We start from the raw sequence: 17,408 nt of genomic DNA on the forward strand, positions 1-17,408 counted from the left end.
TCTACATAATGTCACGTGCTTTCAATCGATCTCCTTGTTGTGCATAAATAAATCACCATGTGGCCTAAGTTGCATTATTCAAGTTTGCAGGACCATGAGAGCAGATCTTGGCGATAGCCTCAGAATAGCTTAATAACAACAACATAAGGCTATACTATTTCAAAATCAAAGAATACTGATTTATTATTTATTAATCTCTCTCTCTCTCTCTCTCTCTCTCTCTCTCTCTCTCTCTCTCTCTCCGTGTCTCGCGTTAGAGAGGTATTGCCATGTCGACTTTGCTTTACAAGTGCTTTCTTTCCTCAAGATGAATGGACTGCTGTGTTTTTGACAGATTCAACTAATCTTTGAACAACCTGTCAATCCTTATTTTTAACGTATACTCCATATATGTCCAAAAGAGACTTGCTCAAATCAAAGATATTGTAGGATAAATTGCTTTCTGGGCTCACAGACACAGTGGTAGACAGACATGTAGGCCCTTAATATATAAATTAGCATATTCTATTCACATAGAAACACCAGGCTACAATTAACACACACACAACCTTTCTTTTGTGGGAACAGATTCACTCGGGAGTGACTCATAAACTGATGAAGTGACGCCCACTAATGGTCAAAAAGGAGAATAATGGCATTATAACCAGACAGCAGCTGCTTGCATTTAAGTGTATCACAAATTACATTTGTTGAAAGTGTATATAAATATTTGGGAGTAAAAAAAACACTGAATCACATAGACTGTTTAGCATAATGAATGAATGTGAAGGTGTGACTTGTTAAGCTACCTGATAAATGCCAACGTCAGCCCTCATTCCTCTTTTACTACATGGACCATTTCATCAAAGTCTTCTCCAAGGCCTAATCATTTTTTCAATATCACACCACAGACACATTTCACAGTGAGCTTTGAAGTTGATCTGCACACCTCGAGGTATAATAACAGAGATCATTTTTGACAATGAACCACACCGCTGTCACTAAAGCACATTGCAGCTTTAGCGGTTGCTCCAACTTGTCTTCCCCAGAAAGAAACACTGATCTGTGCAGTTCTTTGAGATTGTTCCAACTCATCGTAAACACTATTTGTTACGGATCCAAAAGAGGGCAGCAGCGCTCTGCAGCCTCCCGTCCACTTTAGCTGATCCAATTAGCTGAACTTAACCTTCAGCCTCTAACTTGACAGAGGCCGCTTTCATTTGTATCCACTCCGATTTTGTTTACAAACATACTAGTTGTGCTGCTCCTGCTGCTTTTGGCTGGAGCTGTCAGAGAAAATGTATTGTGTCAGAGATGTTTTCGTGCTGTTGTCAGGGAGCCCAAACTCCACCACTGCAGGAGAGACGTATACTGGAGCTATTAGTCTTTGCTTCCCACTCTCTCTCTCTCTGTGTGTTTGTGTGTGTATGTGTGTGTGTGTGTTTGCACCAGACTTTTTCAAATCCAAGACTGCTTTCACCATGAACGCTCTACTAGTGACAAGATCTTGTTACGTGCATCCAACTGTGGAAAATGCACTTTTATCTCACTCAATATCCATCCATCCATCCATCCATTTTCAACCACTTATCCGGGGTCGGGTCGCGGTGGCAGCAGGTTCAGCAGGCCGACCCAGGCTTCTCTCTCACCCGCAACACTTTCCAGCTCATTCTGGGGGACCCCGAGGCGTTCCAAGGCCAGCCGGGAGATATAATCCCTCCAGCGTGTCCTTGGTCTTCCCCGGGGCCTCCTACCAGTTGGACGTGCCTGGAAAACCTCTAATGGGAGGCGTCCAGGAGGCATCCTGACTAGATGCCAGAACCACCTCAGCTGACTCCTTTCGACTCGACTCCAAGCTCCCCCCTGATGTCCGAGCTCCTTACCCTATCTCTAAGGCTGAGCCCGGCCACCCTACAGAGAAAGCTCATTTCGGCTGCTTGTATCCGAGATCTCGTTCTTTCGGTCACGACCCAGAGTTCGTGACCATACGTGAGGGTTGGAACGTAGACCGACCAGTAAATGGAGAGCTTCGCCTTCCGGCTCAGCTCCCTCTTTACCAAGACGGACCGGTACAGCGCCTGTTTTACAGCTGCAGCCGCACCGATCCGCCTGTCGATCTCCCGCTCCACCTTACCCTCACTCGTGAACAAGACCCCGAGATACTTGACCTCCTTCGCTTGGGGTAGCACTCTGTCCCCACTTGGAGGGAGCAATCCACCGGTTTCCGGCAGAGCACCATGGCCTCAGATTTGGAGCTGCTAACTCTCATCCCTGCCGCTTCACACTCGGCTGCAAAACGCCCCAGTGAATGCTGGAGGTCACGGTCCGAGGAGGCAAACAGGACCACATCATCTGCGAACAGCAGAGAGGCGATCCCGAGACTCCCGAACCGGATCCTCTACGCCCCCTGGCTGCGCCTAGATATCCTGTCCATGAAAGTCACGAACAGGACCGGTGATAAAGGGCAGCCCTGGCGGAGGCCAACACCCACCGGGAACGTGTCTGACTCAATACCGAGGATACGAACACAGCTCCTACTGCAGGCGTACAGAGACCGGATGACCCGTGCCAACGGGTCCGGCACCCCATACTCCCGCAGCACAACCCACAAAAACCCCCGAGGGACCCGGTCGAAAGCTTTCTCCAGGTCTACAAAGTACATGTAGACTGGTTGGGCAAACTCCCAGGACCCCTCCAGTAGTCTTGCGAGGGTAAAGAGCTGGTCCACTGTTCCACGGCCGGGACGGAATCCGCACTGTTCGTCTTGAATCTGAGGTTCGACAATCGGTCGGAGCCTCCCTTCCAGCACCCTGGCATAAGCTTTTCCCGGGAGGCTGAGCAGTGTGATACCACGATAGTTCAAGCACACTCTCCGGTCCCCCTTCTTGAAGATGGGAACCACCACCCCGGTCTGCCAGTCCATGGGCACTGTTCCCGACCCCCATGCGACACTGTAAAGGCGTGTCAGCCAAGACAGCCCAACAGTGTCCAGCGCTTTCAGCATCTCAGGGCGGATCTCATCCATCCCCGGCGCCTTGCCACCAAGGAGCTTTTTGACTACCTTAGTGACCTCTGCCAGGGATGTAGGTGCATCCACCCCAAGGACTTCAGGCACTGCCCCCTCTCCAGGGGACATGTTGGCCGGGTTTAGGAGTTCCTCAAAGTGCTCTTTCCACCGCCCGACGATATCCACAGTCCGGGTCAGCAGTTCTCCCCCCGCCCCCCGCTGAGAACAGCCTGGGGTAGGCCCTGCTTTCCCTTTCTGAGCCGCCGGATGGTTTGCCAGAACCTCCTTGAGGCCAACCGAAAGTCCTTCTCCATGGCCTCCCCAAACTCCTCCCATGCCCGGGTTTTAGCATCCGCGACAACCACAGCTGCAGCCCTTCTGGCCTGCTGGTACCTGTCAGCTGCTTCAGGAGACCCCTGGGCCAACCAGGCCTGAAAGGCCTCCTTCTTCAGCTTGACGGCTTCCCTCACCCCCGGTGTCCACCACCGGGTTCTCGAGTGCCGCCACGACAGGCACCGATGACCTTCTGGCCACAGCTCCTAGCGGCCGCGTCCACAATAGAGGCTTTGAACATGGTCCACTCGGATTCCATGTCCCCAGCCTCCCTCGGGATGTGTGAGAGGCTCGTCCGGAGGTGGGAGTTGGGGACCTCCCGGACAGGATCCTCTGCCAGACGTACCCAGTTCACCCTCACTACACGTTTGGGCTTGCCAGGTCTCTCTAGCCGACTCCCCCGCCATCTGATCCAACTCACCACCAGGTGGTGATCAGTTGACAGCTCTGCTCCTCTCTTCACCCGAGTGTCCAAGACATACGGCCGCAGATCAGATGATACGACTACAAAGTCGATCATTGATCTCCGGCCTAAGGTGTTCTGGTACCAGGTACACCTATGAGCCGCCTTATGCCCGAACATGGTGTTCGTTATGGACAAACTGTGGCTAGCACAGAAGTCCAACAACAAAACACCGTTCGGGTTCAGATCGGGCAAGCCGTTCCTCCCAATCAAGCCTCGCCAGGTTTCTCTGTCATTGCCCACGTGAGCGTTGAAGTCTCCCAGGAGAACTATGGAGTCGGCAGGCGGTGCCCTTTCCAGGACCCCTCCCACCGACTCCAAGAAGGCCGGATACTCCGAAATGCTGTTCGGTGCATAAGCACAAACAACAGTCAGAGCCTTACTCCCCGCAACCCGTAGGCGCAGGGAGGCGACCCTCTCGTTCTCCGGGGAAAACTCCAACATAGCGGCGCTCAGCCGGGGGCTCGTGAGTATCCCCACTCCCGCCCGGCGCCTCTCACCCAGGGCAACTCCAGAAAAGGACAAAGTCCAACCCCTCTCCAGGAGCTTGGTTCCAGAGCCCATGCTGTGCGTGGAGGCGAGCCCAACTATATCTAGCTGGTACCGCTCCACCTCCTGCACCAGCTCCGGCTCTTTCCCCGCTAGCGAGGTGACGTTCAACGTCCCTAGAGCTAGTCTATGCTGCAGGCGATCGGCTCGCCCAGGTCTCCTGCCTGGCCCGCCGCCCGGTCTGCATAGCATCTGACCCCGATGCTTCCCCCCGCAGGTGGTGAGTCCACAGGGTTAAAAATAACCACTCAATATGACAATATTGTTTTCAATAATGTGGCTTTCCTGCATTGGTTACGCCTCTTTTTCTCAAATAAAATTGAACACCAATTAAGTTATCACGAGCCAACATTCAAGTCACAAGAACTGTGCTGGATGCAAAAAAATGTATCACTTATTTTTTTTAAGAACTTCTGAAAGGAGATGGTGATGTTTTAGATTTGTCATTTGTGTTTGTTTTTTTACTGTGTTAAAATCCTAGTCAATCAATTAAGAGTTAATTTTGGACAGTTCTTTTTTACAAATGATCAAATTACACTTATAGTACCAAGGAAAATACACAAATCAACCTTTACTTTCATGTATTCCAGCAATGCCATCGATATGCTAAATATACAATGTCCATTTTATTTTTGCTCAGTCTGCTACTCGACAATAGCCCGGCATGGTCAGAACAAATCGCAAATTATGTGCTTAAGAAAAATAAAACCCAGATTTGTCTAGTTCCCCAGGCAACTTCACCCCCGTCTCCAGCCACCTCACACTTACCTCATCCATGGATTTGAACTCCTTGTGTGTATTTGATCCTCAGAACATTATGTTCCCTCTTACTAACCAACTTTTGGTATCTTCACTTTTTCAAGAAATCCCTGATCTGTTTCTTGGATTATTTGCTTTTAGCGCCTTTCCCTGCTGCCACACACTCACCTGCTAGACATAAATGTATAGTTTGCACTAGTTTCCACTGCCTGGACCCTGATGTGCTGTCATTTTGCACATATATGTAAAAAATAAAGGAAATAATAAAGGTCTAAAAACTATATTTTGACCCTCTTCAAGACAGGGTCACCAGGTCAGGTAATAAAACAAAGGCTAATGTCGGTTGATGCTGTGCTTTAGTGGTTTATACATCCAAACAAAGTTTAAATCTAGAACAAACCAGAGCTGTTAGGATCCCTTGGGTTCTGCCGCCCTGGAACACTTGCATGCTTTGACTTGTGGAAAAGGGACACTGCTGGCCCTGATGAAGCAAAAGTAATTTACCCACTGGATAAATTACTTTTGCTTCATCTTCTATAACTAATCACTTCTACTGTTTTGTGCAAGGTGGATGCAAATCATTGTTTCAGCCCTATATGTTTACTATTTTATCAAGTTTAAGGGGGAAGCATTGTAGAATACAAGGCCTTCCCCTCACCCGCAAGGTGACCTTGATTGTGAGCGACCCCTGCCACCCCTCACACGGTCTCTTCAGCCTCCTGCCCTCTGGTAGGAGATACCGGAGCCTCTGAGCTCGCACCACCAGGCTGTCCAACAGCTTCATCCACAAGGCTGTCAGGAAGCTGAACTCTCTCCCCACCGTCCCACTCTGTCCTCTTCTCTAGACTCGCATGTCTGGATGCTGCTAAGGAGTCACAGTCATTTATTTATAGTCCTTCACAGTCTTAATAGTTCCTAATTTATGTTGTCTATATGTTGTTGTTTTTTTACTTTTAAACAGTTTTTTGCACTTTATTATTATTACTATTGCACAATTCTCTATATGTTGGACAGAAGAGAAACATATTTTCGATCTTCTGCATGTTTGCACATTGCACAAAATTGACAATAAAACTGACTTTGACTTTTGACTTTGACTTTCAAAGGCATTGATTCATACCTTTAAGTGAAGTCTGACCCCACTGGTTTATAAATAGAAGCAATGACAGTGTAAATAGTTTTCCAGGTCTTCCTGATGTCCTCTCACTATATTAATAAAGAACCGGATCCTCAAAGAAAGGCAGTGACTATTACACGAGCCAGCACAGCGTGTGACTGTATCCAAATTGCAATTAGACCGAATGTTAAAATATGTAATCTTGAGTCGTCCTCCGGTTCCCCCTGAGGTAAACACTGTTTGCTCTGTCAGCTCTGTTGCCCTCCACTGCTCCTGCTGTTAGCAGCCGCTGGCTCAGTTGAATATAGAAGAAGGGAGGCCATGGGTGGCAAACAATCTCACTCTAAGTAAATGGAGTATTTGTTTGAAGCTGTGCATAATGGTGGGTTCTAATATCATATAAGAGGTACAATTATGATAAGGACTGGTTTTGTAACAAGGTTTAATAAGGACAGATTTATTATACAAGAGATTATGTCCCTGCCCAGCAGCAGCAGCATAATTGCACTGTAGCGCTCATTCATCTGCCTCCATTTGCAAGATCCAACAGGGGAAATAGGTACATTTACAAGATGGCATCTAAAGGTGAATCAAATGATGATACATATCCAAAGCTGGTCCTGTTTTGCTCATTTGAAGCTTAGTTCATCTTCGGTCTTAGACAAGTTACAGATGGCATTATTTGAGTGAGAGTTTTTGCACGTTTAATGATAATTGATCTGAGGATATAGTTGCTGAATGTAAGTGACTTTCACAACAGAAGCCTCCTCTTTGTGCACGTCTTTGCAGACCAGTTGTCAGACCAGTTGGTTCAATCAAGAGAGACCAGTCAGATAAAGAATAGATCACTGTTTATTATTAACAGGTGATATGTGATGATCTTGACAGAGACTTTGGTGCTTGGACTCTACAGGGAAATTGTAATTGAGGGCTGTCTGCCCTCAATAGATCAGCAACAAGATAAATCCCCCCGTGGAGTCCAGACTTGTGGTGTTTGGCGCTGATGAGGCTGATAAAATGATGAGTTGATGAAGATGATGGATCTGCGAAGACTGGGCGGAGATGGGGAGGTGGAGGGGCGCTTAACAGCAACATGAATGAACTGAAGGGAGCGAGACAATCATACTTAAAAGTGACAGCAAGATGATAGGCCAACGGTGTAATTGTTTTTCGTTGCGCTGATTGGATAGAGGAGACCCGCTGACTTATATAGCTGTGATTGACAGCCGAGAAATGACAGCAGGTAATAATGTGTGAGCATGCGTGAGACGTGATTGGCAGATGTATGAGAAATAAATTATGGGCTTAGGCATGCAAGAGTATGGTCTTTCCGACTGAACTTACGCTATAGCTTCATTTTTTTCATTGTGAGAAATGAAAGGAAATATAAACATTTTCCTCAGCCCACTTTTGTTTTTCATAATGGAAGAAAATAAATGAAAGTTTTATCTGATATGATATGCACTTCAATATGAAACTTAGCAGTTATTCTCATCATCAGTTTACCAATGCATGAACAAGACACATCAACATGCAATACATTGAAATGTCATACGACTTATATGGAAGAACATTCAACTTTCAACCGCAATTAAAAAGATGAATCATAAACACAGCTTTTTCTCACAGATGAATATATGAATCAAACTGCATAAAAGGCTGGAAGACATGATTTTAAACAACATAGGTGAGCAGACATTTAATTGAACGTTAAATTGCACTAAAGCGACTCTTGGAGAAAAAGGAATGTAGTTTCCTGTAACACCCACAGGCTCCTGTGAGGTAATGATCGGTTGTTTCTGCAGCAGTAACAGCATTTTAAGAGGCAATTGCACACAGAGTGTCAAGCTCATTTATCTTTCATTTGCTGATGCACCATAAGGAAATACATTGAAATAATTCCATCCATCCACACTCCTTACCCGCAGGATTCTCCAACATTATTGTGTATCGCTTCACAGTGTAATTTAGAATAGCTCAAAATGCGTTTCATTTCATTGAACATATTTGTTACTTGATTGCTTATTTTATCTACAGTGTACCCAAGTTTTTTTTTTCACACATTTTACAATTTATTTTCTAAATTATACCTTTTAAACATTCACCATGCACATGTACAAATACAAATTCTTCTTTTAGAACCCTTTGATATCACTTATATTTTCAAATTAAAATTGTAAAAAATAAGCTTTATTGCTCTGATCAGTGAAACGCTCCTTTCATTTTTAAGTAACTGAACATTTATGAAGACAGTGCTACTTTCATTTAATAATTGATTATTTTATCCACGTCTTATTTCTTGTTTATGATGTTGTTTTTGATGTCTTGTAAACATGGATGGTATTCAAATGTTGTACTTAGTCAGAAAATACTGAGTAAGAGAGAAATATAGAGAGAGTGGCACCAGGGTTTTGGTCTCAGGCCATTTGGAGCTAAAGCAAAGATCATTTCTGATCACATAAAAGAGTGTGTGTGTGTGTGTGTGTGTGTGTGTGTGTGTGTGTGTGTGTGTGTGTGTGTGTGTGTGTGTGTGTGTGTGTGTGTGTGTGTGTGCTACGAGAAGAGGCTTCTAATGGAGGAATGCCACTGCACCCCACACGCTTTTTGGCTAATGTGCATAATGGATTTTTTTTCTCTCTCTCTGATCTAGATTTGCAGTTTTAATATGGAGGTGGCCGCAGGGAGTACGGGGGCGCATGGTCTTGTACATTTGTACTTTGCATGTGGTTTCCTTTTCAATGAGAAGCCCATGCTCACAGAGTTAGGGAGGCCTGCTCATTCAAACAACGGATTCAAATCACTTTGCAAAAGTAGCTGCAGCACTTGTTATCCTACATGCACCATACACATGTAACATAGATCACAATCACAAAATGTATACATATATATATATATATATATATATATATATATATATATATATATATATATATATATACATATATATATATATATGTATATATATATATATATATATATATATATATATATATATATATATATATATGTTTTTATTTTTTAAAACAGATTTCTTGCAAAAATGTAAAATGTATATCCAAGTGAAATGATAAAACAACTTCATTTCCCAGAAATCTTGCGACCATGGCGCTAAGGCACGCGCTGACGTCACAAGGAAAAGGAAGCAGTGTGTAAACAGAGTTCGCTGAGATATAAGACCAGCGTGCACCGACAGCCGAACCCCACTGGCCGGTTTAACTGTGACCCCACACAAATATTAGCCGAATCACACACATCTGTTCACCGTGTATCACGTGACCTGCCGTCCTCTGCAGGTCTGTGATCTGGAGCGATCAGCTGTGTGACCTGGACCCGACTTGGAAGCAAAGGTATAGTAACTGCAGAAGTTACATTTTGTGATTTATCCGTTGCTGTCATTGAAACGGTTTGTGCAAAGTACTTTCATGCAAGTATTGGGTATAAACTTTGCTGGGACCTATTTATAGAAATGTGTTATTTTTGAGTAACTAAAGTACATAAGCTCTGCAGATGTCACTTTGGACCTTGGAAAGAGGGTTGGGTTTGTATTTTGACTCAGTTTCAGAGTCTAAAGTAATGTCTTAATGTCATTGACAGCATGAAGGAAAGACTCATGTATGAAAGTACTGTGAATATATACCACCTCTCAGGGGCCTGTGCAGTAGTTACCATTTGTTTTCTGTATTAAAGCAGACTGTTTTAAACTTTCCAAAGAAAAAGTGAGTCATAGTTCTTGAGCAGTGTGCTCTACTGCTGCAGTTATCCATTATTTTCATTATCTATCAATCAGTCTAGGAAATCTCTAGAAATAGAAATAGCAAGAGGTGCCCTTTGCAATTTTGCAGTATAATCTTCAAATGTCTTAAATTCAGTTTATGAATCAGTAAATCCTTGATTGTAATCAGAGTTTTTTGTGTGTGACTCTTTAAAAAATTCTCTTTAAAAAATGCCTGAACGATTAATCGATTATCAAAATATTTGTAGATTACAGATCTATCGATCAACCAACTGTTTCAGGTCTAATTTGCTGTCTCGTAAAGAAAAGTGGTGGTTATTTATGGGTCATGCATGAAAAAAAGACATGGTCTAATAAATACAGGCAGGTGAGGTGTTGTAACTCTGTGCAGGCCACCGGTTTGAAACTATGAAAATGTTCTTTCCCCATATTCACAATTTAAAAGCACCATATTAACATTTAACAAACACATTTGTCAAAGCAAAAATGCCCAAATTCAGTGGTTCAAGCCTCTGAAGTGTCAATGTTTGCTGTTTTTCTTAGTCTCTGTTGAGAGTAAATCAAATACATTTAAGATGTCACCTTGGGCTCAGGTAAAGTGGCATGCATCAATATTGAAAACAATAGTTTTTATTGCAGCCAGAATGTGATTTGTAAAAGGTTTTTCTTGCCACTAGTAATACCAATAAGTTGTGCCATTCCCACTGAGATCACATAATCGGATGTGAGCCCCCTTCACTCCCTCTCCTGCTGGTGTTGCATTGATTGGCCTAATCTTCCCTGTAGTCCTCTCATCATGGCTCTGGCTGGAGTAAGAGTTATCGAGCTGGCGGGCCTGGCTCCAGCACCATTCTGCGGCATGATCCTGGCAGACTTCGGAGCCAAGGTGATCCGCGTGGACCGGACCAAGGTCGCCATGTCTCTAGATACACAAGCCCGGGGGAAACGATCCGTGGCCATCAACCTGAAGACGTCGGAGGGCGTAACCTTGCTCAGGAAGCTCTGCGTCCAGTCTGACGTCGTCCTTGAGCCCTACCGTCAAGGTCAGACCACAGCTATTGAGGCCCCTTAGGTCGTGATACAAGCCAGGGGGTCGCCACAATGTTCACCCTGAATGCAAAGCAACGTGAGCAGACGCGGATAACGCTTTTTATTTCTTTTGTTTCTGACCAGGTGTGATGGAGAAGCTGGGCCTCGGTCCACAGGAGCTGTTGAAGGAGAACCCTCGTCTGATCTACGCTCGGCTGACGGGGTACGGACAGAGTGGCTGTTACGCCACCGCAGCAGGGCATGACATCAACTACATCGCCATGTCAGGTCATCAAACGCACACACAACTGTTAATGCTTTTTAAATTGAATTTTTCTACAACTTACATTGCCGTGTTTCTTTAAAGCCGCCGGAGCCTATCTTTTCATGACCTTGGAAGCGTGTATAGAAAATATTGCACTCTGAGTTTCAGTCTGTAACTACTTCAGAGGACTGCGTGTGCACAAAGTCAACCGTTTCAATCAATTACACCTTTTTTTTTTTTTTAAGCCAAACAACCAAGGTCGGTGAACCTTCAGTGGGTAAGATCGATGCAGCACTGTCCGTAACATCGAAACATAGACATCAACATCACGTTAGATGTGAATAATGTCTGTCGAGTTCGAACTCGACAGACATTATTCACATATTATTCTTTCCCATGATTTCATTTTCCAGCATATTTGCCAACCAGGTGTGCTTAGTTTAGAAAACCTAGGACTTTGGATACCTGCAAGGAAAAGAACAACTATTCCAATACAATGGCATAGTATATCCAGCAAATGAATACCACCCGTTGATGAACTGTGACATATCAATTACTCCGACGAGACAATCTGATGCATGCGTACATGTACTACCCAATAGATACTTGGCATATGACATTTTGTGTGAAGCTTGTGTCTCCTCATTTCTGTCACAGGCCTTTTATCCCGGCTGGGTCGGAGCGGAGAGAAGCCCTACGCTCCGTTGAACCTGATTGCAGACTTTGCAGGAGGTGGTCTTAGCTGTGCTCTGGGGATCGTTCTGGCTCTGCTGGAGAGGACAAAGTCCGGGAAAGGACAGATCATTGATGCCAGCATGGTAAGCACGGAGTCAGACTGCAGGTAACGTGTACTCTGGCATTACGGCAGTGGTTCTCTTTTTTTGTCACCCCCCACTTTGGAGGAAGAAAAATGTTCATGCCCCCAAACAATTGTAACAAAATGGTCCATGCTGATATGCTGAATTTTGATTGAAATTACTTTTTGTGACTCCTCCATCTGTGCTTTTTCAAATAATTGAATGAAGAAAATTGCAATCACTTTCAAGTAAACCAGATCGCTCCATCAGACAAAAACTAATAAAATGTACAATCACTTTGTTAGAACATTGCAAATCAAGTTCTGTCTGTGCAAAAAATAACTCATTTTTGATCTTAGATCTGTTTTCTGTTTTGAGAGAGGCAACCGCAGAAAAGACGCATGCGCAAGTGTGTAACCTGTAACCGGCTTAACATTAACGTTTCAACCGAAAGTACAGGCATTTCACCATGTATTTATTAATGATTTAGTACAAAATTACAAAGTACACGGACATAAAACTATGTGAAGTTCCCCCACGCCCCACCTGTAATACCACAGTTTGAGAACTACTGCATTACGGCATCTGCTCTGCAGAACGTGTGGTTGACATTCAAGTCAATACAGGACACATTTAATATTCTTTCACGATTGTTCACAAAGAACGAGCTCAAGCAATAACAATGGAGACGCTTTACACAGACACTAGTACCTGCACTGTGCTGTATTAGAATGCAGCACACTTCCAGATAACGAGGCACCGCATCGTGGCAAACTTTTGTGTCATGTTCAACTTTTATTGGGATAAGTGATCAGTCGGACCGCCCTGAGTGAAGTTGTTTGAAAAGCACATCAAAGTGTCTGAATCCTGCTGCGCCTCATATCCACTGGCTGTAATGAAGCAGGAAAGTTACCGAGCTCTAATGAACTGGGGGTAGATTTGTAAATCTTTTTGAGTATTGCAACTGTAGAAATCCTCATGAAAAGTCTAAAATACACAACTTGATGTGTATAGCACACTAAAATGTATTTTATTTTTTAAATTTTATTCAAAATAATGTTTTTTCTAATATACGGGTGTCTGCTACAGTGCAGGATTCAGGGGATGCTGTGTGTACTTTCTTAAAGAGTTATTTATTTGTATTTGTATTATTCATTTTAACTTCATCTCATTCAAGGCAGTGCAATTTGTTCTTTATCCAGTTTACAGTTGTTGTGATATTTATCCAGTTATGATACAGGTCTTTACCTTCATCTCATAATGTTCCCTTACGTTTTGAATCCACATTGTATAAAGGAGAATAAGGTGATACACTTTATGATTAGTAACAAATACATTTTAGCATCTGGATCTTTGAAGTTATCATGATGGGGGGAGACAGATTTGAATAAGATTGGGCAAATTTGAAACAATTTGAAGCAATTTTAACAATGTCTGTTAAGTGTCTTTGTTATCAAATTCCACTTCTAAAGTGTCGAGCTTACCTAAAAGATGACGACATTATCATTATTCCACTCGACTTGGTTCCTGCGTTTTCTTATCTGGACATGCTTTTTGTATGTTATACATACTCCCCCTCATTTTTGATGTTGTTTTTACATCACTGCTGTATACCTACGACTATGAAAAGTGTTTTTCACTCCGCTGCTCTGTTGCAGTCCAGTCCATCTGCAGAGCCGCCGCCCACACAGTAACTGTCTGTAACAGCTTGCGACATACGGCTGTAGTCTTTGCAGCATAATTGCTCGTCAACCATTTCCCAAAGATCCATGTGACTTATATTATGATTATTTTAAATATTTTTACCCAGAACCAAGTGTTTGCCCTGTATGCATTCTACAGCACATAACTGCGATTGTATTTGACATTTCCTCTTATTTCCCCTGAAACTTGCTTTAAACATCAAACGGCACCAATCAAGCTTATTCCGTTAAAAGCCTGCCGACGATCTCATATTATTACTCATTCAGCCATCAAGTTTCAATATTTGAAGAAGGGCTAGGATTAGCCAACAGAAAATAATCACCCAAATCTAAAGCTCCCCTCGGCTTCACGGTGCTGTATATTGATTTTCAGCTTGTTGTTTAGGTGTGAGACAACTTAACTGCTTTGGCCCAATCTCACCACTCTCACCGCGTTGCTTTGAGCCACAGCGGGCCGCTGTTTTCAGCCATTTGGTTCAAGACAGTTGAGTTGTTGAAGAAAAGTGTGTCTACATTGTGTTACTACTGAAAGTACTTTAAACCCCCTTTTGATTGCAATCAGCAGTAAAAGCCGGGACAATGGCCATTTTTCTTCTGCAACCTCTTTCATGTGCTGTAGCATGACACTTTTGAAGGTGACTGATTCCAATCTCAACAATTTCAGTTGGAGATAGCTTGCTTTCTTTTTATTCATTTAAAGCAGCGGTAATAGCTTTGGCTTTAGCTGGTGGTTTATACAGTAAATGTCAGTGTAATACCCATTGTGCAGTTTAAGTACTGCAATAGCATGGCATTTCCACTGCTTTGTGCATTTTCTTCTTGAGAAACAGGGCTGCATACTGGAGAGATGCTGCTGATATCATCTTCAGTGTCTGCTACACTATGAAAAAGCTATATCCTAAATTGTATGGGATTGTTTGCCAATTAATTACTGAACCCGAAACATGTATGCTCCTATTTTAAGCAAAGGCTTGGTGCTTTATATTCATGTATCCGTCTCTTAAAATGTACTTAGGATTAGAATAATTATGCATGCAATAGAGATAAAAGATATTGACCCTTTTGACCTTCTGTTATCTCTCCATCCTCAGGTAGAAGGAGCCGCCTATGTAGGATCCTTTGCATGGAAATCTCGTAGCATCGGCATGTGGGAGCGTCCTAGAGGAGAAAACATGTTGGACAGCGGAGCGCCCTTCTACGATACCTACGAGACCGCGGATGGGAAATACATGGCTGTGGGAGCCATAGAACCACAGTTCTACACACAGCTACTTAAGGGTTCGTAGTGTGCAAATAATATTGTATTATAATATTCTATCACTATAGTCCTTGGACGCGGTTTTTCATTTTAATGTATTTGTTTTTTGCACGTATAAAACTTCCATCACAATATAAATAATGAGACCTCTTGCCTTTTTAGAGTACATGTGACAGAAATCAATAAGAAATGCTTCAGTAGTGTTTTGCTAAAATAAAGTAATTCCGATAATTCAAGACAAAACAAACATTTATATATTAACTACGCCTACATGTAAAGGATAGCTACAGAAACATTGTGGCGGTTGAGTTGAAGTGAATTTAAAAGATGTTGTCATTGAACATAATGAAAATGTATCCTTGGGTTAGTCTACGTTTTAATTATCTTGTGCTGACCGCCTGAAGACTTTTAAATAAAGGGAACTCGGTAGTGACAAATGTGTGTGTGTGTGTGTGTGTATATATATATATATATATATATATATATATATATATATATATATATATATATATATATATATATATATATATATATATATATATATATATATATATATTAAAAAAAAAAGTAATGTGAACCAAGAGCATTTAAAATGAATATATTAGATTATAACCCAGCAGATGCAGTTATGCTGGGTTATAAAATAACAGTCATGATTGGTGAAAAATAACAACAATCATGTAGCTGTTTACACATGTTTCTCTGATGGGTTATATATATATATATATATATATATATATATATATATATATATATATATATATATATATATATATATATATATATATATATATATATATATATATATATATATATATATATATTAATGGATATATATTAATGGATATATATTAATGGATATAATTAATATATATATATATTAATGGATATAATTAATATATATATATATATATTAATGGATATAATTAATATATATATATATATATTAATATATTCCCCCTATAGGTTTAGAGTTGGACGCTGGAGCGTTGCCTCCTCAGATGAGCTTCACTGATTGGCCAGAGCTGAGACGGATCTTCACAGAGAGCTTTGCTTCTAAAACCCAGGCGGATTGGTCAAGGATCTTTGACGGGACTGATGCTTGTGTTACACCGGTGTTGTCCTTCGACGAGGTGAGCTCACACCCACACAACCAGGAAAGAGCCTCCTTTGTGACGGACCCCAGCGGGGAGGAAAGCCCCCGGCCGGCCCCGCTTCTCTCTCGGACTCCCGCAGAGCCTTGCCTGGCCTCCGACCCCGTTATTGGAGAACACACAGTCGAGGTCCTGAATGAGTATGGGTTCACATCAGCAGACATAGACCGGATGTTGACAGCAGGGGTCGTAGAGGGCAATGCCACCAAAGCAAAGTTGTAGAGATATAAATTATATCAGTGATTTTGATTTTGCCAAAAGACTCATATTAAGGTCCGCCCTTCCTCCTCTCTCCCACTTATAGTATGAGCACAAACACTTGTTTGTTTCTATAAAATCAATATCAAATGAAATTCATCATTAAATATTAATTTAAACCAAATTGTGAATACATACAGAAGTTTATAAACACTCACAGTGGAATTCCATGCTTCAGAGACAAAAGAAGTGGAAACGCAACGCAGGTGTTGTGGTCCACGTTGAATACAAACAGGTTGCAGATGCTTGTGTATATCGAAAGGCAATTTAAGATATGCAGCACTTCATTAGTTATTTTTGTGTATTGCATCCCTTTTCATGATAAACAGTGAGCACCTGGAGTGGTGGAAGTCATTACATGAGCAGAAAAGAATGAATACAAGATAAGTACAAAATGCATTTTTAATTTGTTTACTTATCAGTAGTATTTTGTGCATTGTAATTTAGTCAGTCGGGGTCACCGCTGCAATCGTCGTTCCGTCGCTTCACTGCAGCCTGCGGTGCCGCCACTGGCTTAAATGATTGTTTTGAAATGATTAAACGCTCCGGCACTTGGTGGAGGGACGCCTAATGATAATGAATGATTTTCATTAATGTAAATGAATTGCAGTATGTCTATACTTAAAATATTTTTCTAGTGTTTGCACCTTTTTCTTAAGTTAAGGTTATTGAAATACTACATTAGTTATCGCCACAAGAAGTACATGGAAATATAAACCTGTCTGTATAACAATTTTGTAAAATAATCACAATAAAATGCAAATGCGTGACATGTGAATGTTGTCCTACTATGAGCATGTGATCTGAAGGAGAAATGACTCGAAACAGGCAGCGGAAACTGAATGTTGGAATGACTTTTCAGCTAAACAATAAGCTTATGGATTTTAGGTAATACAATGTAGAGCCGATGATACGTTTATTCCATTGTGCATTTTGTCATGAGCCAATTTGTTTTAAGCTGTGAAGAAATTCGAGACAAGAACTTACTCATCAGGAAACTCAAA

At 42.3% G+C, this 17,408-nt stretch overlaps 1 protein-coding gene across 1 annotated transcript; it reads left to right on the plus strand.

Annotated features, from left to right (window-relative positions):
• Positions 1-10,736: 10,736 nt before the first annotated feature.
• Positions 10,737-17,159, plus strand: amacr (alpha-methylacyl-CoA racemase; the record flags this gene model as incomplete). The annotated part of the gene is made up of 5 exons (XM_079235710.1): positions 10,737-10,983; positions 11,114-11,257; positions 11,892-12,052; positions 14,826-15,012; positions 15,959-17,159. The coding sequence occupies 5 exons, from the start codon at positions 10,737-10,739 to the stop codon at positions 16,366-16,368; spliced, it is 1,149 nt and encodes a 382-aa protein (XP_079091836.1). The 3' UTR covers positions 16,369-17,159.
• Positions 17,160-17,408: the final 249 nt, after the last annotated feature.

This window comes from Taurulus bubalis, assembly GCF_910589615.1.
Source record: "Taurulus bubalis genome assembly, chromosome: 19".
NCBI lineage: Eukaryota > Metazoa > Chordata > Actinopteri > Perciformes > Cottidae > Taurulus > Taurulus bubalis.